General features: G+C 41.7%; 1 protein-coding gene across 7 annotated transcripts in view; it reads right to left on the minus strand.

The window, feature by feature from the left end:
- The window catches only part of IQCM (IQ motif containing M), a 167,129-nt gene extending 153,314 nt beyond the window's left edge, over positions 1–13,815 (minus strand). For 5 of the 7 annotated variants that reach the window (XR_005598733.1, XM_039539283.1, XM_039539279.1 and 2 more), the window contains exons 1-3: positions 13,741–13,815; positions 13,557–13,613; positions 10,101–10,211 (exon numbers count right to left, since the gene is read on the minus strand). Coding sequence is in view for 6 of the 7 variants with exons in the window: in XM_039539283.1 (XP_039395217.1) it covers positions 10,101–10,122 (22 nt within the window). In the remaining variant the exon portion in view is untranslated. Of the gene's footprint in view, positions 1–10,100; positions 10,212–13,556; positions 13,614–13,736 lie in introns of all 7 variants that reach the window. The other 2 variants (XM_039539280.1, XM_039539281.1) reach the window with 2 other exon arrangements.
- Positions 13,816–18,165: the final 4,350 nt, after the last annotated feature.

An 18,165-nucleotide genomic window follows, 5' to 3' on the forward strand; every position in this document is an offset into this window, starting at 1 on the left:
GTATGTCATACAACTTGATACACAAGGGGATGGCATGGAGAAATGGTTAAGCCAGCTGTGGGAAAGCAAAAAAAATATTCTGGATCAAATCTTGTGTCACTGGTGGAGCAAAGGGTGTGAGGATGATCCAATAGAGGACAAAAATAGATAAGGCAAAGGTAGGGCTGTGAAAGGTCTTGAAGGCATTGACATGAAGCAGCTTAATTATGTAGAAGAGTGAAAGATAGTAAAAGAAATCAACGAGAAAAACAACAAAGGTGATCTTATCAGCTGCATTTTATACGGACTGGAGGGACACAATGTGGATGTCAGGGAAGATAGAGAGGAGGTGGTTAGAGTAATGAAGATGAGAGATAAGAACCTAGATAGCAAACAAGTCATGGCCAAGGGAGACAGGGCACAACTATAGAAATAGATATCTGAGTCATCATAAAATCACAGAAATGTAGGGCTGGAAGGGACCTTGAGAGGTCTTCTAGTCCATCCTCCAGCATTGAGGCAGGATCAAGTATACCTAGACAATCCCTGACAGGTCTTTGTCCAACCTGTTCTGAGAAACCTCCAATGACAGGGATTCCATAATCTTCCTTGGAAGCCCATTCCAGTATTTAACTATCCTTATAGTTAGAATTTTTTTTCCTAATATCTAACCCATATCTCCCTTGCTGCAGATTAAGCCCATTACTTCTTGTCCTACCATCAATGGACATGGAGAACAATTGATCACCATCTTTTTTATAAAAGCCCTTAACATATTTCAATACTTACCAGGTCCCTCCTCAGTCTTCTTTTCTCAAGATTAAACATACCCAGTTGTTTTAGCCTTTCCTCAGATGTCAGATTTTCTAAACCTTTTATCATTTTTGTTCCTCTCCTCTGGACTCTCTCGAATTTGTCCACATTTCTTGGTGTGTGGCACCCAGAACTAGACAATACTCTAGCTCTGGCCTCACCAGTGCTGAGTGGAACAGAACACTTACCTCCCATGTTTTACATACGACACTCCTGTTAACACACTGCAGAATATTAGCCTTTTTTGCCACTGCTTTACATGGTTGAATCATTCAAAGTGTGATCCAGTATAACCCCCCTAGTATTATCGCCCAGCCAATTTTTCCCTATTTTGAAGTTATGTAGCTGATTTTTCCTTCCTAAATAGAACACTTCACACTTCTCTTTACTGAATTTCATCTTGTTGAATTCATACCAATTTTCCAATTTGTCAAGATCCTTTGGAATTCTAATCCTGTCCTCCAAAGTGCCTATAATCCTGCAGGACCCTTCTAGATACACCCTCCCACTTTGACAATGAACCATGGATAACTATGCTTTGAATGTGGTTTTTCAACCAGCTGTGCAGCCACTTTATAGTAATTTCATCTAGACCATATTTCATATGGGACTGTGTCAAAAGCTTTACTAAAATCAAGATCACATCTACGGTTTCGCACCCATCTCTTAAGGCTAGTAACTCTGTAAAAGAAGGAAAATAGGTTGGTTTGGCATGATTGTTTCTTGACAAACCCATGCTGGATATTCCTTAAAACCCTATAATCCTCTAGATGTTTACAAACTGATTATTTAATAACTTGTTCCAGTATCTTTTCAGGTATCAAAGTTATACTAGCCTATAATTTCCGGGTACTCATTGTTCCCCTTTTTAAAAAAGATAGGTACTGTGTTTGCCCTTCTCCAATCCTCTGGGATCTCATCCTTCCTCCATGAGTTCTCATAGATAATCGCTAATGCTTCTGAGATTACTTTAACTAGTTCCCTTTTGTACCTTAAGATGAATTTCATCAGGTCCTGCCAACTTGAGCACATCCAATTTATGCAAATATTCTTAACCTGTTTTTTCCCTATTCTGGCTTGTATTCCTTTCCCCTTGTTAATTTAATTGGTCAGAATTGACCTTTAAAAAAAAAAAACCCTTGAAGATTGAAGCAAAATAGTTCTGGGTGTCATCTGTTATTAGCTCTCCTACCTTGATAAGTAGTCACTTTCCTTTATCCTTCTCTTGTTCCTAACATATTTAAATAACTTCTTTTTACTGTCTTTTTATGTCCTTTGCTAATTGTAACTAATTTTGTGCTTTAGCTATTCTGATTTTGTCTCTACATGCTCATGCTATTCTTTTGTATTTGTCTTTAGCAATTTGTCCATGTTTCCACTTTTTGTAAGATTCCTTTTTAATATTCAGGTCATTAAAGAGTGTCTGCTGCAGCCATAATGGCCTTTTACTATTCTTTCTATCTTTCCTTTGCATTGGGATAGTTTGCTTTGTGCCTTTAATATTCTCTCTTGAGAAACTGCCAGCTCTCCTAAACAAATTTCTCCTTTGATTTTCTTCCCATGAGTCTCTTCCGAACAGTTCTCTGAGTTTGTTAAAGTTTGCTTTTTAAAGTCCATTTTCCTTCTTCTCTTGCTGTCACTCCTTTTTTTCCCTTAGAATCATGAAATCTATCATTTCATCATCACTTTCTTCCAAGTTGTCTTCCACCTTCACAGTCACAACCAAGTCCTCCGTTAGTCAGAATCAAGACCAAACTGGCTGCCCCCGGGTTACTTCCTTATCTTCTGAAACAAGACCTTATCCCCAACACATTTTAAGAACTTACTGCATATTTTGCCATACTACTTTTCCAACAGATATCTCGGTAAACTCCTCTGTCACTACCAGATCTCACTAAAAAGTAAATAGTTGAAATAATATGAATGGATGAGATCACTCAGGGAGAGGGTTTAAAGTGGGAAGGGCGGGGAAAGAAGGGGGCCCAATGTGTTCGGGGAAACCAAAAGGAGTGGAAGAGAGCCCACTGAAAGAGGTGCTGAAGGCATAATCAGAAAAATAGGTAGAGAATCAGGAAAGTGTCAGAAAGGAGGTCTGATTGTAGATGTCCATAGCATCAAGAAGGACAGGGATTAAGAAACAGAGGCCCTAAGATTTGGCCAGGTAAGAGCAGTTTCTGTGGATTGCAGAGGATGGAAGCCCACCAGAGATTATACAGGATGGAGTTGTAGGAGAAGAACTGAAGGCAACATTTACAAATCTTGCATTCCATGAGTTTAGAGGTAAAAAGAGATGGAGCAGCAGAAAGTAGAGGAGTACTTGTGGCACCTTAGAGACTAACAAATTTATTTCAGCATGAGCTTTCGTGGGCTACAGCCCACTTCATCGGATGCAGCTGGATGTAGCCCACGAAAGCTTAGGTTGAAATAAATTTGTTAGTCTCTAAGGTGCCACAACTACTCCTGTTCTTTTTGCAGATACAGACTAACACGGCTGCTACTCTGAAAGAAAGTAGAGGGGGACTTAGGCCTGATCTACACTAGGCTTTTAAACCGATTTTAGCAGCGTTAAACCGATTTATCGCCGCACCCGTCCACACTACGAGGCCCTTTATATCGATATAAAGGGCTCTTTAAACCGGTTTCTATACTCCTCCCCAACGAGAGGAGTAGCGCTAATATCGGTATTACCATATCGGATTAGAGTTAGTGTGGCCGCAAATCGACGGTATTGGCCTCCGGGCGGTATCCCACAGCGCACCACTGTGACCGCTCTGGACAGCAATCTGAACTCGGATGCACTGGCCAGGTACACAGGAAAAGCCCCGCAAACTTTTGAAATTCATTTCCTGCTTGCCCAGCGTGGCGAGCTCATCAGCACAGGTGACCACGCACAGCTCATCTGCACAGGTAACAATGCAGTCTCCTGAGAATTGAAAAAAAGCTCCAGCATGGACTACACGGGAGGTACTGGATCTGATCACTATATGGGGAGAGGATTCAGTGCTAACAGAACTGCGTTCCAAAAGACGAAATGAAAAAGTATTTGAAAGAATTTCCAAGGCTATGATGGAAAAAGGCCATAGCAGGGACTCAGTGCAATGCAGAGTGAAAGTTAAGGAGCTCAGATAAGCCTACCAGAAAACCAAAGAAGCAAACGGAAGCAGGGCCAAAAACATGCCGCTTCTACACTGAGCTGCATGCAATTTTAGGGGGCTGCGCCACAACTACCCCACCCCTGTCCGTGGATTCCGAGGTGGGGGTTGTAATCTCTGCCATGGCTGAGGATTATGCAGACGGGGAAGATGAGGAGGAGGAAGAGGAGGACGACCTTGCAGAGAGCACACAGCACTCCGTTAGCCCCAACAGCCAGGAGCTTTTTCTGACCCAGACGGAATTACCCTCCCAGCCCTCCCAAGCCACTATCCCAGACAATGAAGCCATGGAAGGGACCTCTGGTGAGTGTACCTTTGTAAATATCAAACATTGTTTTTTAAGCAAGCGTTTTTTAATGATTGATTTGCCCTGAGGACTTGGGATGCATTCGCAGCCAGTAAAGAAGTTTGTTAACATGTCTGGGGATTGAGCGGAAATCCTCCAGGGACAGCTCCATGAAGCGCTCCTGGAGGTACTCCAAAAGCCTTTGCAGAAGGTTTCTGGGCAAGGCAGCCTTGTTCCGTCCACCATGGTAGGACACTTTACCACGCCATGCATGTAGCAAGTAATCAGGTATCATTGCATGGCAAAACATAGCTGTGTATGGTCCCGGTGATTGCTGGCATTCAAGAAACATCCGTTCTTTATCTCACTGTATTATCCTCAGCAGAGTGATATCGTTCAGGGTAACCTGGTTGAAAATCAGGAATTTAATTAAGGGGACAGAGATGGCCATTTTCCTACTGGGTTCGTGGACTGCAGCTTAAAAAAAAATCCTTTCTTGCACGTAGCCAAGCGGGGGGAGGGGAGGAGTGAAATACCGATGAGCTTTTTCACGTTTGGTTAGCAGGGATCTTCCCAGCTAACAGCCACGCGGTGGGGGGGGAAGGGGGGTGATTAGCAGTGAGCTTTCATGGTACCAGCCATGCGGTGGGGGGAGGGGTAAAGCACCGCAGAAGCCGAAAGACAGTGGCTTACCATGGCCGCATGCAAGCTGAATTCTGATGCCCAGACCTGTGTCTGTGATCTGTAACACCAGAGCCGCAGGCACTCAATATTAAGATGCAAAATGCGACCTTGTAGTGAAATCACATGTGCTATGTAAGGTGAATAGTACTGTTCACTGTGAAAGAGTATAACCATTGTTCTGTAAAATGTATCTTTTTTAAATACTTCTCTCCCTTTTTTCCCTCCCTCATGCAGCTGCAAATTTTTCAAGCCTCCCTACTCCATCCCAAAGGCTAGCTCAGATAAGGTGGAGGAAAAAGAAGACGCAAAATGAAATGTTCTCGGATATAATGGAAGTAACCCGCAAGGAAAGAGCTCATCTGAATGAGTGGAAGGACGTGGTATCAAATTACAGGAAAGATGCCGTGAATGTGAGGACAGGAGGGACGCCCGAGATGAGAGGTGGCGGCAGGAAGATCGGCAGGAAGATCAGAGGTGGCGGCAAGAAGATCAGCGGTGACGGGATGCAACTCTGGGGCTGCTGCGTGATCAAACTGACATGCTCCGGCGTCTGGTGGAGCTTCAGGAACGGCAGCAGGATCACAGAGTGCCGCTGCAGCCGCTGTATAACCACCCTCACCCCTCACCATGTTCCACATCCTCCTCACCCAGACGTGTAAGAACGTGTGGGGGGAGGCTCTGTGCACCCACCCACTCCACCCCTGTGGACAGCCCAACCAAAAGGCTGTCATTACTGTGAAATTTTTTTAGTGGCCTTCCCTCCTATCCTCCTCCCAAACCACACCCGGGCTACCTTCTCAGTTCTCTCCCTCTTTTTATAATGAATTAATAAAGAATACATGATTTTTAAATGATACTGACTTTATTTCCTTAAGCAAGCTGTAATCGAAGGGGGAGGGTGGGTTGCTTACAGGGAATGAGTCAATCAAGGGAGGTGGGGGTTCATCAAGGGGAAACAAACACAGCAGTCACACCCTACCCTGGCCAGTGATGAAGCTCGTTTTCAAAGCTTCTCTGATGCGCACCGCTTCCTGGTGTGCTCTTCTAATCTCCCTGGTGTCTGGCTGCGCGTAATCAGCGGCCAGGTGATTTGCCTCAGCCTCCCACCCTGCCATAAAGGTCTCCCCCTTACTCTCACAGAGATTGTGGAGAACACAGCAAGCAGCAATAACAAAGGGGACATTGGTTTGGCTGAAGTCTGAGCGAGTCAGTAATGTGCGCCAGCGCGCCTTTAAACGGCCAAATGCACATTCTACCACCATTCTGCACTTGCTCAGCCTGTAGTTTTACAGCTCCTGACCACTGTCCAGGCTGCCTGTGTATGGCTTCATGAGCCATGGCATCAAGGGGTAGGCTGGGTCCCCCAGGATAACGACAGGCATTTCAACATCCCCAACTGTTATTTTCTGGTCTGGGAAGTAATTCCCTTGCTGCAGCCGTTTCAATAGAGTAGTGCTTTTGAAGACGCGAGCGTCATGAACCCTACCTGGCCATCCCACGTGGATGTTGGTGAAACGTCCCTTGTGATCCACCAGTGCTTGCAGCACCATCGAAAAGTACCCTTGCGGTTTACGTACTGGGTGCCCTGGTGCCGAGATAGGGATATGGGTTCCATCTATCGCCCCACCACAGTTAAGGAATCCCATTGCAGCAAAGCCATCCACTATGGCCTGCACGTTTCCCAGAGTCACAACCTTTCGTAGCAGCAGCTTAATGATTGCTTTGGCTACTTGCATCACAGCAGCCTCCACAGTAGATTTTCCAACTCCAAATTGATTCCCAACTGACCGGTAGCTGTCTGGCGTTGCAAGCTTCCGGAGGGCTATTGCCACTCGCTTCTCCACTGTGAGGGCTGCTCTCATCTTGGTATTATGGCGTTTCAGGGCAGGTGAAAGTAAGTCACGAAGTTCCATGAAAGTGCCCTTCCGCATGCGAAAGTTTCGCAGCCACTGCGAATCGTCCCACACCTGCAAAACTATGTGGTCCCACCAGTCTGTGCTTGTTTCATGGGCCCAAAATCGGCGTTCAATGGCTAGAACCTGCCCCATTACTATCAGGATCTCCAAAGCGCAGGGCCCCGCAGTTTGAGAGAATTCTGTGTCTATGTCCTCATCACTCTCATCGCCGCGCTGCCGTAGCCGCCTCCTCCTCGCCTGGCTTTGCAGGTCCTGGTTCAGCATAGACTGCACGAGAATGCGCGAGGTGTTTAAAACATCCACGATTGCGGTATTGAGCTGAGCAGGGTCCATGCTTGCTGTGCTATGGCATCTGCACAGTTCACCCAGGAAAAAAGGCGTGAAATGGTTGTCTGCTGCTTTCACGGAGGGAGGGGTGAGGCTGTACCCAGAACCACCCGCGTCAATGATTTTTGCCCCATCAGGCACTGGGATCTCAACCCGGAATTCCAAGGGGTGTGGGAGACTGCAGGAACTATGGGATAGCTACAGGATAGCTACCCACAGTGCAACGCTCCGGAAATCGCCACTAGCCTCGGACCATGGACGCACACCGCCGAATTACTGTGCGTTGTGTGGCTGCGTGCACTCGACTTTATACAATCTGTTTTACAAAACCGGTTTCTGTAAAGTCGGAATAATCCTGTAGTGTAGACGTATCCTCTGTGGGTACGTCTACACAGCTCACAGAAGCAAGCTCACATTCCAAACCAGCAGGGCTCACACTAGTGCTCTAAAAAACAGCTGCATAGACAGCACTTTGAAATTGCGGCTCAGGCTGCAGCTCAGGCTCTGAAGCCTTGGCTTCAGAGCTAGCATGCAAACTTTACTCCACCAAGTCTGTTGATCCAGGCTGGGAGGCTCACTTCCCCAGTATGTCTACATAACCCACAACCAACCATCTGAACGTGCTAGAGGATAAAGTAACGTAAAGATAATTACAGGGGCCACATCATCACAGTCGTTTGATCTGGTCTGAGTATCCTTTTCACCGTCTATTCATGGGGAAACTGGCTCTTAACTAAGTTTCAGTCATTTATCTTGATGAAGAATTCTCTCTAAATACCTGTCTCTATGCTCCATAAATACCTGAATGATATATTACACTTCTCTGCATGTTTATTTTATATCTTTATTCATGTAACATAGTTTTGTAATTATATATAAAAAGAGGAATCACCACCTAATCAGGTACTACATGGTAAGAATGAACATATTGTAATGAAAGAGCCATTCATTTCTCTTTTCTCCCTTTGACTAAACAATTGGAATTATTTTTTTAAAACAGGAGCTCTATAGAGGCCATTATAATTCAGTAGAACTGATGTGTTTTAAACGGCGGTGGCGGAGTCGACGGGGGAGCCGCGGACTTCGATCCCGCGGCGTCTGGACGGGTGAGTACTTTGAACTAAGGAAGTTCGACTTCAGCTATGCTATTCGCGTAACTGAAGTCACGTACCTTAGTTCGACCCCCCACCCTAGTGTACACCAGGCCTAAGCAATTTTTTGTCAATAGTGTAACAGTGCATTAGTGGAAATTACTTTGTATAAGTTTTAGGACACTTGCTCCGCTGAATTCAGTAGCGGATTCTCAATAATTTTTGCACAGAATAATGTGTATGGAGAAGAAACCCTCAGCCTTGTAAAAGGAGATGTCTTTCATGTTTTCATCAGAGTGGGTACAGTGATGTATGGTTTCAATGGTAGCCAGACTGCAGGGAGTCGAAGAAGAAGTTGGAGGAGAAACTGTCAGGACACTTAAATGAACTGTGCAAGCACTTCCTTATGGGTATGAACTGCTATTTGTTTTTTCAAATACAAGATTTGATCAGTTTTTTTTCCTGAAACTTAAGCTTCTCAAGCACAAATGTTTTTTTCCTTAAAAAGTCATCTCAGAATTATAGCCCAAATGAAAACATGAAAGGAATGTGGAGTATTATAATGGGTTAGAGAGTTCACTTTCAACTCACCACACCATGTAAGGCTAGCCAAAACCAATACTGCATTATCTCAATGTAAATTCTGCAGAGCCTTTATTTCTCCTTTTTCAAAGATGTCCAGAAATATAATTTATTCCTTTATCCCTTTATCCGAACAAAAAAGTAATCCTGTTTCCTTAAGACATCAATTTTTCACCTCTTTCATGATGATTTATAAGGTTGCAGGTTTCCTTTTATTCTATCAGAGGCTTCTGTATTCTCACTGCAGCTGACCTCTGAATGCACCATAGGAAGTAGAAAAGTTTGATACATCACTGCAGGGCTGTTTCTTGTGATTGAAACAATGACTAGTTGAGCAGCAGGATACTCAGCAAGAAGCCTCTTAATTCTAATCATTGAAAATATTTCTTCCTCATCAAAATGACACTGGAGCTCCTAATCCAATTCTTGAAAATGACTATGTTCAAGTAGCTACAGTCAGTCAGGGGAGCATTTTGTTTTCATACTACACAAAATAGAGTCATTTTTCAGAGACAGTGTATGAAAAGTATTTCTGTAATTCTTTAAAAATCCAACAGACTTTCTCTGAACTGTTGTTTCTACCAAGAATGACCTCTGGGTAACTGCTTCCTATTGTGCCATTAACTTTTACTAAAAAGCAAGAAATAACCTTGCAGTGTTGACATCAAGAATATTACTTAATAGAGTATGTTCAGAAGTCAGCTGTTATGAGGATAAACAACATTCCATGATGGAAGTAGAAGCAGATCTTTGAGCAGAGGAGTGAGTCCTTTCCTCTGAATAACAGTTCACATAAGATAGCTTTCATTTGGAAAAGTCTCATTTTACTTTGAAATTTAATAAAAATATACAGTAGTTACAGTACAATACATAAAAAACTTCTAGGATGTAAATGGTGTATTTTCCTCTGCCACTTTTGGCTGATAAGATGTAATAATGGTGTGAAAGTTATGTTGCATAATATTAAGTGGTGTAGTCTGAGCACAGGACTATGAACCATTAACTTCTAGATTTCTCACTCCAGCTCTGACATGGCTTCCCCTTGCCTTTGGCAAATTGCTAAACCTCCCAGCCTCAGTTTTCTCATCTGTAAAGTTGTTAAGAATAATAATCCACTATACAGAACTGTTGTCAAAATTAGTTAGTATCTATAAAGCACTCTGTAGATGCTACAATGATAATAGTACTATAACTCTATTTTCCCCTTTATTATCTTGTTATATTTAAATATACAGGTGTGTGACTATTGTTTATGTATGTGCACACTTACATTTTGTTTCAGTAGTGTCCATGAAATTCCGTAGTGGATAGCTCAATAACTATTAATGTATTTCTGTTTTCTTTTCTGTGCAGTTCCAGTCCAAGGCAAATATTTGTTTCCCTAAATAAAAATATTTAAAGAGAATGTTGTGTCTTGTAAGTGAATGTACAAAATTGACCCATAAATGTGAAGTGAGCAGTCTGATGACTCTCTGGACTGTGTCATTGTCTCACGACTTCACTAAAACATACGCGCGCGCACACACACACTTCAGTTTGCTATATTCCATGAAGTGTGCTGTTAGTCTGCTACATTTACATGTGTTATTTTCTTCACAAATATAAGCTTTGTACTTGAAAGACAAATTTCTTAACTGTTAATTCATGTTCTTGGAAGAGATCCATTCTCCAAGTGCTATTTACATGAGAGAAGAGAATGCCCTCCGGCTGCTGTAGAAAAGAAGTAGCTGTACAGAGCTGTGAGAGAAGATGACATCTGGAAAGGCAACCCCTTGGAAATCTCCAGAACAATCAATTCCAAACCTGTATGAGCTCCAACAGCCACTTGAGAGTTAAAGGTATCAGATTAATTCATAACCACAAAAATTAAGGGTTCAGAAATAATACGGGAAAATACAGGGTCAACAGCAAATATTTAGTCTCCTGGAGGGGAAAAAGCAGCATGAAATATATTGCATGACCAAAAACTGCCAGTGAATATTAAATATTGTTCATCTCAGATTGGACCATGGTTCCTTTCCAAGAATATAAATTAACAAGTAAGATAGTTCATTGGCAAAGAGAGAAATTATCCTCTGGTCCTCATTTATTGATTATAGCTAGCAGTAAGCAAAGGAAAAAATATATTTTTAGCTGGAGAGAGTGTCAAAAAGGCACACCCAGATATACCTTCTGCAAGTACCCTTCTTCAGGAACAAATAACGCCTCCTCCGTAGCCTAGTTGCATTTAATAGCATAGGTAGCAGCTGAAGTCATGAAATGGACTGAAGTGAAAAAATCCAGTTGCTTGGTTCCAATTCTTCCCAAGGGACTATCTAAACCTATTGTCCCTGAATGCTAATTCTAGTGAGACACAAGTGTGCACCTCCCATATGAAACACAGTCGAGCCAAGCAAAAACTCCAGATACTGTGGGATGGTAAAGTCCTTAGCACTATGAGCATCCAGCATACCATGGGGGTGGTCGCATTAAACTTAACACTGACATACAAAGAGCAAATAAGAAGTTGAAAGAGTGAACTCCAGGAACTGTGTATTCCAGAAATTGTCCAATACAAAATGGGGATTTGACTCCCAAAGCATTCTGAGCAATCAGTCTTGTCTTGTTTTACTTAAGTGCAGTGCCACGGTATGGACACACTTGAGCCAGGCATACAGAATTGATACTGAACTCAATCAATCCGGTAGGATTATGACATGGACTTTGAAACCAACCCCTACAGTGTCATGGGGATTACACCATCACCAGTGAGGTGGGATGCCTTCCCTAGAAAGGAGGGGAAGAAACTGATGCATGATCAAGACACAAGAAGCAGAAGTCCAGAAAGATCTTTGCCTCTGAGAATCCCTTACCCCAAAAGACCAGAAGACTACAAAGTAACAAAACAGAAAGAAATGCCAATGATCCTGGAGAACCTGGCTCCTTCAGAGCTCCACTCTCCAGCACTGACCTCAAATGGGAAATACTGGTTTAGTTTAATTCCAGTGAGAGTTAGGGTCGCAAAGACTGGTGACAATATGACCAAGTGGCAATTGAGCAATGACCCCAAATGTGAAGAGACTACACAAACACTTGAACATTGCCTGATGCCCTCCGTCAACCCCGAGGAACTATTTGAGGTAAATGAAAACACCGGGTGTTGGTTTCAGTTTGGGAGTGATAAACTAGATGATGATGACCATATGCTTCAAAGGAAGATCCATGCCGTCATAATCCCATGTTAGCTTTCTCTGGATGTTTCTGGAGAGGTAAGGACTTCTTTGTTGTTTGATAGAATGACCACCTTTTCAAGGAGTATACCAAAAATCACCACTTGCTAATTTGTAAGTGGATAGAAGCTTTTTCAAATGCCCATTCAACTGTGCCAAGCCACAGATATCTACAACAATCTGAGTTCAATACTATAGACTTTTTTGGGACATCCATCATTTCTAGAGAGGTGTCAGCAACCAAAGATTACTGAATATTTGAGAAAAGGCAAAAAGTGAGAGAACAGGGAGGAAACTATAGCAAATATAATAAAGATAGATGAGAAAGAGCAATGAAGCAACAATAAGCTGCTACCAGCATCCACAAATACAAACAAAAAATTAAAGCCACTGAACACATTGTCAGGAGTTTTATGCCGCTACCTCTATTCTGCCAGAGAGAGAACTTCTGGGACTTTCCAGATGGTGAACCTGAAATGGCACAATTCTCACATACAGATCAACTACCTCCATTCTGCAACAAGTAGAGAGCACATCCATGTATATTCAAGGATAGGCAGATGGGTCCTTAATAAAGAAATATTATGGTGAACATTTTCAAAAATTACCACTGATATTTAGGTGCCCAACATAAGACTTCCTATTCCCATTTTCCAAAATGCTGAGTACCCACGACTATCTGAAGAGAATGGGAGTTGGGCTGCTGAGCACCCCTGAGAATGAGATCTGAGATCTCAATTTGGGTATACAAAAACTAAGGCACATCACACCAGTTGTGAAAAAGACTGGCCTTTTTATGCCTAGTTCCTTTTAAGCCTCTAAAATTAGCTGTTTATCTGACAAGCCTGACTGACCATCAAACTATGAATTCAGTAAATGATTTAAGAACCGTGGAACAATGATATGGAGATAATTCCAAAAAGCAATACATGTGTACAGCTCTCTCTGTAGTGAGATCTCAGCAGTAACATATTTTTACGATTACTGGGCAACAGGCAACTCTACCTGCAACAAAATGAGTTTCCCCAAATAATTCTGTTAATGGGATGAGGGAGTCCACTACCCACAACTGCTACAGCAGATCTGGAGCCCCACAGATGCTGCAAAATCTGCATGAATCAAGGTCACCTGCAAAGGCAGTCCCTGAGCTCCTAACTCCTACGTTAGCGAAACTCCCTCTGGAGCTGCACTGACATAGCCCCACTTCTCCCTTCCAGGACACCACCATGGAAATCAAAATTTCCCCTCACAGAGACAATTACTAATGTTTCAACTACAAATAACTCCTAAGCAGATTTCAGCTGCTTCCCCAGCTTCTCCTCCAGGCCTGTACCACTCAAAGTGAGTGATCATTTACTGCATAGAGGGGTTTACCCTAAAGTCTGGAAGTAGGGGCTGAATGCTGTGCTATACTTTTCCCCAGTGTGCATGTTTAGCTCCCCATTTTGCTGCCCACCACAGCTGGATACAGCCCAATGGTTTAAAATCAAACCTCTTCACAACAATGAAAATATTACCTCTTCAGAGAGCATTATACTGAAGATGATGCAGCAGAGCATATTCCTTCATCTTTTCTGGAAATGAGAAACAGATTAAAATACTTCCTTTCCCAACTGTTAGAACTCATTTTCTTAAGCTTTAATCACTGTTTCCTTTCCAATTCACATTCATTACACTAAAAGAAGATTGAAACATACTAACTGTACATGATAATCTATTAGTCCATGTTGGTGGTATGACTTCAGTAAACTATTCAAAGCTTTGCTCTTGTGGTTTATGATGTCATCAGAACTCAGTGAAATCAGTGAATCATCACTTATGTAAAGCTGGAAGTTCTGAGCTGAGGAAGATGGCATGGTTGTAGCTGCTTAATCAATAGTTTGATTTCTCATAATGAACTATACATTCATAAAAGAACAATTAAGTTCAGTCTTCTTCTAAATTGTAATGTTGTATAAATAAAGCTTAAGATCCCCTTATGCTAAATTGCTTATTGTATAATTGCTATTATATAATGTGAAGCGGCATTTAGTTCAAAACTCATACAGTGCAGATATATTGTTCAACATTACTTTTAATATATGAAAAGTTAAGGCATGAACACAGTATACTGCTTAGCTATCAAATCCTAAAATATACTATGCATCTTTCATACACATAATATTTAAATGAATGTTTCACCTGTTGCAATAAATTATTTTTTTCCACTTAATAATAGGCGATTTATCAGAACAGATACATTGCTTTTGGAAAATGACATACATCATTGTAAGCCAGATCAATTCAACATAAGATGACTTCAAGTCAACACCTACCAAATCTAATACATCTTTTGAATCAGATTTATCATCTAGTAAATCATCTGTATTATGTATAGTGCATGCAAAGTTGATGACTCACTAGATAAATTAGATAACAAATGCATGATAATATAGCATTTATTAAAATAGATCAGTGAGTCATTTAAGCTCAGCTCCTAGAACTTGACACATCAACTTCTGAAGAATTCTTTGGAGCTAGAGAGGATTTAGGAGAATGACTGCAACGCACCTGAAGTTGGGGTGGGGAGGAAGGAACACTGTCCGGGCTTGCCAGAGGAAGGGTAGCAGTGCTTTACAGGGGGTGGGGAAGAGGTCAGAAACTGCTACAAAAAATCCTCAGGAACATAAGGGTGGAAAGTTTTGAAAGGTGCCAGACTGGGCCAAAGCAAAAAAAATAAAATAAAATAAAAATTGAGAAGGGTGGGGTTTAGGGCTCCTATGATTAGTATGGCAGGGAGCCAATCCCCCTTTCTTATAGCCCACCTTAACCCTCCTATGAGGAGGGGAAGAGGCATGATAAGGTCCAGGCCAGGGGTTAGCTGGGGGACCTGGACGGAAAATGAAGTGCGGGAGGGTGGAAGCCCTGGGTAGTTATTTGAATGAACATGGAGTTACCTGCACTGTACACTCTTATCTGCTGGATAGTCCCAGACATCTAATAATAAAGTTGCGGCCTGGTTAAATCCATATTGTGTCTCCTGCCCTCTTTTCAATATAGCCGGACAAAGGTGAAAGAGTCAGGTAAAATATACTAGAAAAGAGCAGAATGTAGCTACAATATAACACTATCACCAGAAAAAGAAATCTTAAATTGCATTGTGTTTTTGGGGTGGAGGAAGTAGGGGATGTATAAAATAAGAGAAGTAATTACTCCTCTGGTAGCTGGAGTTAGTCCTAACTGAATGAGTACTTCAGTTCCAACATAGACAGCCAAATTTCTGAAAATTAAGACAAGAAAATTAAAAGTTTGGAGAAATAAAACCTCTGATGAAAAGGGTGAACTGAGTATATTCAGACAAGACTGTAGGACTGAGGTGAGGCATTGTGACTATCTACATAATCTAAAGAAATAAAAAGTGAGTAAGTGTTCATCAAGAGCTCTAGGTTATATGCACAAATTAAAATATACCAAAAAAGTTACCAGTGGGCTCAAAATCTCTCTCAACTCCAATTCCTACATAAAACACTCTCACCTCAAAACCCCTTTTCCCACTACACCATTCAGCCTCTCCAACTCCCACTTCAGGAAAGCCTTGAGGACAGATGCGCTTGAAGATATATAATGGAGGCTAAATAAATCTAGGCTCTCTCAGACCTGAGGTGAAAAGCAGATTCATGAGCTTTGAAGTTAAAGGTAAAACAAGGCTGTAAATAGGAAAGGGACCAAATACTTTCACTAGTCCAGAAGGATAGGGAACAAATATTCATGAGTATGAGATGTAGCAGGGTAAATGCATGTTAAATATTAAAAAAACTCTACAATGGAACAAGTTAGACAAGGTGGACGAGGTAATGTCTTTTATTGGACCAAGTTCTGTTGCTGAGACACAAGTTATCAGGACTGGTTCAACATTATCTTTAAGTAAACTATGAATTCCCTAGAAAAGTTCAAATCTTCACTAAAAACAAAGTCAAGTGATTATGCTACCAAAAATGACAAAAGGACAAAAAATAAATTAATAAATTACCTTTCACAAAATCTACTTATCACCAACTTCTAAATGCACTGGCTGCCCCATTCTCTCCTTAGATGCATGACATCTGAAGAAAACTGGTTAAATACCCACCTGTTTCAATCTCTATTGCACTGGAACTCCTCAACACAGGAGAAATAGGAGGGAAAGAGTGTCTGAAAAGTCTAAACACTTTAAAAATGAAAGAAAATAGCAGATAATGAAATGCATTAGTGTCTGTGAGTATAGCATAAAAGAACTGCATTTGAGAATAGTAAATTAAATAAAGGGATCTAGAATTTTCAAGAATGTTTGGAAGATGAGTGGAATGTTAGCTTCCCTGGATCTCCAGAAGAGGAAATAACATGGTGGAATTCACTGAAGTATTATTGGTTCCATGTTCCTTACAGATTAGCTTGACTATAATTGAGCAGGAATTGATAGAGCACTCACTGAGGAGTGATATCCTTTATTTATTTATTTTTGTGACTAATTGTGCCTTTAGGCACAGCCCTGAGGTACTGCTGGTGCATAAGCTGTACCATGCTACTCTTAAAGCAGGCCAGGAGGCACTATGCCTCTGAGCCACAATTCCTCTCTAATATATGGAGATATACCTATCTCCTAGAACTGGAAGGGACCCTGAAAGGTTATCAAGTCCAGCCCCCTGCCTTCACTAGCAGGACCAAGTACTGATTTTTACCCCAGATCCCTAAGTGGCCCCCTCAAGGATTGAACTCATAACCCTGGGTTTAACAGGCCAATGCTCAAACCACTGAGCTAACTCTCCCCCTTTTGCACTAATGGTAGGTAGGGGAAAGTATTTTACTGCAAGCCCTTAAAAGGATGTAATTTACTTCCTCCCTAACATGTGGCACTCTGACCGCAAGTGGAGAGGAACAGAGAGAAGGGGGCTCTGCCTGTTCCCCACACACTTGAAGGAGAAAAAAAAAGTATCCTGAGAGCAGGAGTTGTGCTCACAACAGATCCACACCCAAGATCTTGGCAGACAAAGCAAAGAGACTGGGCTTACTCCCCCTTACTTCCTTGCTTGGCTGAGTAAGACAAAGGCACAACCTAGGAATGAGACCACATACTGAAGTTAGCCAGAGGTAACCTTTATGCTCAGTATTATTTTTTCATGCAAAGAAAAACTTATGTCGGAGGATCAGATTGTGATGCCCGTTACACACACTAGTGAGCACTCACACAACGGAGTAGTCCTACTGAGTTACTGTAGCATGGTCATTCAAAATTTAAGGGACTCTCTTCTCTCCAACTTCAAATCCCTTCCTGAAACCCATTTCTTCCAGGAAGTCTCTCTCTTCCCCCCCTCTCCCTTTCATCTCTACCACTAATCTCTCTGCACTGTTTTTATACAATCAATAGGAAAACAAATCTCTTAAAAAAAAAAAGTGTGAGCTCTTTAGGGAAAGAAATGTCTCTTTCCTTGTACTTTGTAACCTACTCCAACATCTGCAGCATTATATAATACAAATAATTTACACTGTTTACAATTTTTTGCAACCCAATATAAAAGAGGCATTTAAAGGATGGTAGCATCACACACTGTTTGCAGAATTTCTGCAAAAGAAAATCATCATGAACAAAATACCAGAGCAACGGTGTGGTTCATATAGCTCTTCCTCCATATATAGATCCACTAAGCATGTAGGCTTAAAACCAATCATAAGGAGCCTAATGTTTAAAATCCTTGTGATTGTAGCCAAGGAATATATTTCAGCATGATAGTCACAATGCAGACTGCAATCAATATGACCTTGTGTGAAGAGCAGCACCCATAAAAAAATCAGGCCATTTTACTAAGGTGCCTAAATATGGCTTTAGATGCTCAAATTTAGTTTGAAAAACATGGCTGGGCGTTCTTACCATAACCCATATTATCTCAGCTCTACTATATTAAAAGTCAATGGGACAGTTCACATGCCTGAATTTAAGCATGGGCTGAAGGGCTTTGTTAGATTGGCGAAAAATGGCTCAGCACCCTGCAAGATAGAATCTTTGATCTGTTAGAATAAGATTTTTTTTAAAAACAGTGGAAAATAACCTCTTAGAATCATAGAATCATAGACTTTAAGGGACCATTATGATCATCTAGTTTGACCTACTAC

The sequence above is a fragment of the Mauremys reevesii genome, linkage group 5 (assembly GCF_016161935.1).
Source record: "Mauremys reevesii isolate NIE-2019 linkage group 5, ASM1616193v1, whole genome shotgun sequence".
Lineage (NCBI taxonomy): Eukaryota > Metazoa > Chordata > Testudines > Geoemydidae > Mauremys > Mauremys reevesii.